Source organism: Temnothorax americanus, unplaced genomic scaffold (assembly GCF_048541705.1).
Source record: "Temnothorax americanus isolate GAGA-0224 unplaced genomic scaffold, ASM4854170v1 Scaffold6, whole genome shotgun sequence".
Lineage (NCBI taxonomy): Eukaryota > Metazoa > Arthropoda > Insecta > Hymenoptera > Formicidae > Temnothorax > Temnothorax americanus.
Genome location: NW_027509751.1, coordinates 229,573 through 234,934, shown reverse-complemented (window position 1 = coordinate 234,934; position 5,362 = coordinate 229,573). Strand labels below are relative to the sequence as shown.

General features: G+C 36.5%; 1 protein-coding gene across 1 annotated transcript; it reads right to left on the bottom strand.

The window, feature by feature from the left end:
• Nucleotides 1-680: 680 nt before the first annotated feature.
• On the bottom strand, nt 681-3,845 carry LOC143905184 (uncharacterized). Its single transcript, XM_077420404.1, has 4 exons — nt 3,197-3,845; nt 2,881-3,114; nt 1,980-2,148; nt 681-1,910 (listed from the first exon to the last, which is right to left on the bottom strand). Exons 2-4 carry the CDS (start codon nt 2,923-2,925, stop codon nt 1,780-1,782), a joined length of 345 nt encoding a protein of 114 aa, XP_077276530.1. The 5' UTR covers nt 2,926-3,114; nt 3,197-3,845; the 3' UTR covers nt 681-1,779.
• Nucleotides 3,846-5,362: the final 1,517 nt, after the last annotated feature.

Genomic DNA, 5,362 nt, shown 5'->3' with positions numbered 1-5,362 from the left:
TGATCGTAGCAAGGAATTGATCCGGAGCTCGTTGCACGTCCGATCGCGGCGGAAGTCGCATGAAAATCGGTTTCGCTTACCTGCGTCGTAATGACGGGAAACGTTGTAATTGCTAGCGGGCCTACCGAGCTTGGCCGGGTGCGTTTCATCGGTAACCCGAGCGGACTTCTTCGCGTTTAATCGAGCGGAATGAGACAGAACAACTGTAGCGGCGCCCCCTTTTTCCACATGTTGCACGCAAATCATTTCGTACGATGATTTCTGCGCACCATCAATCAATTCTGGTGAGCGAATGCAAAGTTGTAGACTCCGACCGCGAAACTCTTTTTTGAGATATTTTTAACGATCGAGCGGTTTGAAACGTCTTTATAAATCTTGATTGAAGGTGCCGTACACAGTCGTACAGTGGTCTCACTCACTTTTTCATAACTTGCGAAGATAAATTGTGAATTTAATTTTGCCGGATACACTTTTTTTTTATTCGTGCGAAACGCACGCGTAGTTAGAATTTTGACTTGTAAATTTACACGTGCTCCCGAGTCAAAAAATAGACCCTCCGTAACGCCCGAGATTGCGATCGCACACTCTCCTTGAACGGAATGAACGGAGGGTCACGTAACAAAGCATTTGTCTATGTCGCCGAGCCTCCGGTCACTTCTCAAATGGCAGTTTTACCCATTTAACGTCTACGGAGGTTACGCGAAGTCTGGCGACTCTCCGTTCACCCTCCCTACAATTCGCAGATTCGACGTCGCATGGCTGGATAAAACCTCGAAATACCCTCCTTAGACTCTCAGCACGTTTTTGCTAAAACCTCGATAGAGCCTCCGTACACTCTATTCCCGTAAGCCTCCGTGTACCCTCTGTAGAACCTATTCTCGAAGGTCACCGAGAACCCTTCTTATACCCTAACATTTTGTAGATATTAATTTCCCAGGTAGCAAGATGACGTTTAAAGACGTCGTCATTTGACATCACTCTGCTACCTGGGTATCCTCACCTCGTGGCTGCGATATAGATATAAAAGGCTCGAATAAGCGCGTACTAATAATAATGATTCATTGTTGTTGAAATTCAGTATTCGAGAAGTACTTATGCGTTCGTTTATTCACATTGGAAGCTATTGGGAAAATAAAATCTATAATACACGTTACGTGTATTATAAAGAATAAACGAACGCAGGCTATAAGTACTTCTCGAATACTAAATTTCAAAAACAATGAATCATTATTAGTACGCGATTATTCGAGCCTTTTATATCTATATCGCAGCCTCGAGGTGAGGATACCCAGATAGCAGAGTAATGTCAAATGACGACGTCTTTAAACGTCACCTTGCTACCTGGGAAATTAATATCAAAATGTTAGGGTCTAAGAAGGGTTCTCGGTGACCTCCGAGAATAGGTTCCATACATCGCAAATATATGACAAAAAAGGGAAATATAAATTAATGAGGCGTATAAATAAATATAAGATACATTCAATAATGTATTTGAACGAAAATATCATTAATATAACTATATTAATATAAGTAAAATTAATATTCTTTGAAAGTATAGCATTAATATTTTATATTTTTATAATACTTAAAAATTAATTTCTTGTTTTTCAAGCTATATGTTTAAATTGTAAATATATAACGCAATTGTAAGGGACACTAATTATAAGGGGTCTAAGTTATATAAAAGGTAATTACATATACATCAGAAAGAATTACAAAAAAAATTTAATACATATGTTTTATGTCTGAATTAATAGTAAAGTAATTTTAAACGATATATTATTCGGATTGGATAAAAATCCGTTCTGAACGTACTGTTGATACAAACTTCCATCGTGACACGTCTCGCAGATCGAGTTTTTTGTTGCGAGTAATGAAAGTAAACACGCTAGCAATCATTACCTTTATCACTGGGGCAAAATTACGAAGAATAATTCTCAATGCCGCGCAAGCTACAGTTATATACATCTCATATTTACTCTGAAAGAGATCGCTGATGAAACCCAATAAGAAATTGCACAGGTCCAAGTTCCACATCGCTGGTTTTAATGTAAAAATACCCAGAAGATCCACGATGACCGCCAGGTCGTTCATCGCGACTGCAGATTCCACCGCGGCCTTAAGATCTTTATTGTGCCAGAGTATTTTCTAAAAAAATGTTCCATAAAAAAGTTGTAGGATATAGAGAGACAAAAATGGTAAAATCAATTTTTGAAAAAAATCCATTTTTCAAAGTCACATAAAGTTGTCGCCATTTTTTTTAATGGAATCATATAATTTTTCTTACATAATATAATTTCTTCAGTTATTCTGCATATAAAAGTATTTAAATAAAGTTATCAAAAAATCAATAGTTTACGAGATATTTTATATTTTTTTATATTTATATTTATTGTTAAAATATGCCAGAATAAAGTATGAAATACCTCGTAAAGTAGATATTAACCCTAATCCCTCCAACGTTTTTTGCGGCACTTAATTTCTCCAACCATGCACTTTCGAGTCCCACGCGTTTTTCAGTATGTTAATACTAGCTTTGAAAAATTCCCCAAAAATTATTATATCTTTATACCTTCGACTAAAAATTAATGTAAAGAAAATTTGGAAATCTTATTTATTTAAATATTTTTTACAACAATTATGTTGGAAGGATTAGGGTTAATTTTGTAGTAATTTTTTCTTAACACTTTTATATGCAGAATAATTGGAGAAATTATATCATGTAAGAAAAATCATATGATTTTATTTAAAAGAAATGGCAATAAATTTCATGTGATCTTGAAAAATTGATTTTACCATTATTTGTCCCCCTCTAAACCCTACTTTTATCGTTGAAAATAAGCATTTTTTGTAACATATATGTGCACAAAAGATACTCACAGTAAAGAGCTGTATAAAACTGGGCATCGATACCCGGGCGTCCATCTTTTTTGCTGCCTTTTGCACAAAATAAGGCTAAATTCTTTCCATATACCTCGATCAGTGCATGCCGCACGAGGAGAGGCCAGTGATTGACAAGCTCTGATGTTTGTTGGTCCAAAACTTTAGATTTATCCATAATATTCACTTTGATGCCCTCATAAAATAAAAGTTTGTTCCAGGATATATTTCTACCTAAAAATGCGCTCAAATTACATCATCTTATAATAACATATACAAAACAATAGCAAAAATCAATATTTATCAAACAATTTACCTTGTCTTTGCCGGGAGATTTATAGAAATCGGAAATCTGCAACAAAAAAATGTTGGCAAACAATTGTATTATATTTTTACATAATTTCAAAGTTTCTATCTTACTGTAACAAAATTATTAATCGACTCAACTGGCCATGATGTATAAATCTTCCAACTCAGTAACTGCGCGCCGAATGGGTTTTTCGAACTTTAAAACACAGTTTTATTTTTCGTTAGATAGTAAAATCATTAAATTCAAAATCAAATTATTAGAAAGAAATTATTGCAAAAAATATCACCTCAGCCAGAATTCGAACCTGGAACCCCCAACAATTTGTGCGGGTGTCCTAACCAATTATGATAATGTGATTTCGATTTTAATGATTTCACTATTTAACAAGGAATAAAACTGTGTTTTAAAGTTTGGAAAACCCATTCGATCTGTACAATGTTGTAGCGTATAATATTTTGCTGTCACTATTGTATCCGAGGGACACTCAATTCTTAATATAACTTTCACTTACCTTAGCTTGCGATGTCCTTTCTTAGGACATATATAGCGAGTATGCGTGAAAATGCCCGGCCAGCTACAATAAAACTGACCCGAGCCAAAAGTTCGTCATGCAGCTGAACCAATTTATTCTGAGAAAATTCCTGTTTCTCTTACGTGACGGCGTGGCGACTGTGTCGTGCGATAGAGCTCATCACCGGCGCCCGAGGATCGAATATTCCGGTATCACTGGAGGTCTTGGCAAGGGCACGTATAGCAACAGCACCACACCGCTGGGCTGGCTGGGCTATATGGTGCCGCGCGCGGCGGTTATCATTTGTCAAAACGCACTTTTTCCGCGCCACGCGCGGCACGCGCGCAGAGCGGCTCAACGGCGTAAAGTGTAAACAATTACCGCGTCTTTCTTTCTTATCATAACCGTCCGCGTGCTTCGTCGGTATAAGTGGCATTTATATAATCAACATTCTTTTGATTGACTTATCTATTGACACATGATTGTATATTGACACATAATGTAAAATATGATATAAAATACAATTATAAAACATAAAAACGAGTTGCCTGCCGTGTTACTATGATTTAAATAATACATAAAAGGTCTATATATTCAGTGATCTTATACAACATTATATTTTGTTGAAATTTTGAAAATTTTATCTTAAATGTTCAAACTTGTCATTGCAACGTAATCTTTTTTATAGCGGAATCTGACCTGTTTTTGGCACGGAGACACGCCATTTATCATATATTATTGCAGATGATGAATAAATTTCTCTCTTAATATTTTGGGGAACGTTTTACTTTTATGGGTCGGCAACATATAGACAATTATAGGTTCTACAGAGGATACACGGAGGCTTACGGGAATAGAGTGTACGGAGGCTCTATCGAAGTTTTAGAAAAAAGTATTTCGAAGGTTCTACAGAGGGTACACGGAGGCTCACGGGAATAGATGCCTACGTCGAATTGTAGGGAGGGTGAACGGAGAGCACACATGAAACGCGTACGGAGAGTCTGCGAAGTGAGCGCGGAACATTAGGACGCGTACGGAGAGTCTGCGGAGTGAGCGCGGAACATTAGGACGCCTACGAAGGGTACGTGAAGTCATCGCACAAGCCATGAATTGTAACGAGATTAAATGGAGGTTCGATCATAGTTAGAGGAAGTTTGAGGAGGTTCCCAGGAGTGATCTTTTCATGACAAAATCTGAAAGTAGAGTCCAAATAGGTTATAAGCAGGGTGCACAGTACGGCGGCATATGCTCTTTCAAAGGATTTCGAGTAAACGCAGGGTATTCGGAGGGTTAAATTTTGACTCGGGTCTATGTCGTAAATTAGTTATCCTAAAAATGCGCTCAAATTACATCATCTTATAATAACATATACAAAACAATAGCAAAAATCAATATTTATCAAACAATTTACCTTGTCTTTGCCGGGAGATTTATAGAAATCGGAAATCTGCAACAAAAAAATGTTGGCAAACAATTGTATTATATTTTTACATAATTTCAAAGTTTCTATCTTACTGTAACAAAATTATTAATCGACTCAACTGGCCATGATGTATAAATCTTCCAACTCAGTAACTGCGCGCCGAATGGGTTTTTCGAACTTTAAAACACAGTTTTATTTTTCGTTAGATAGTAAAATCATTAAATTCAAAATCAAATTA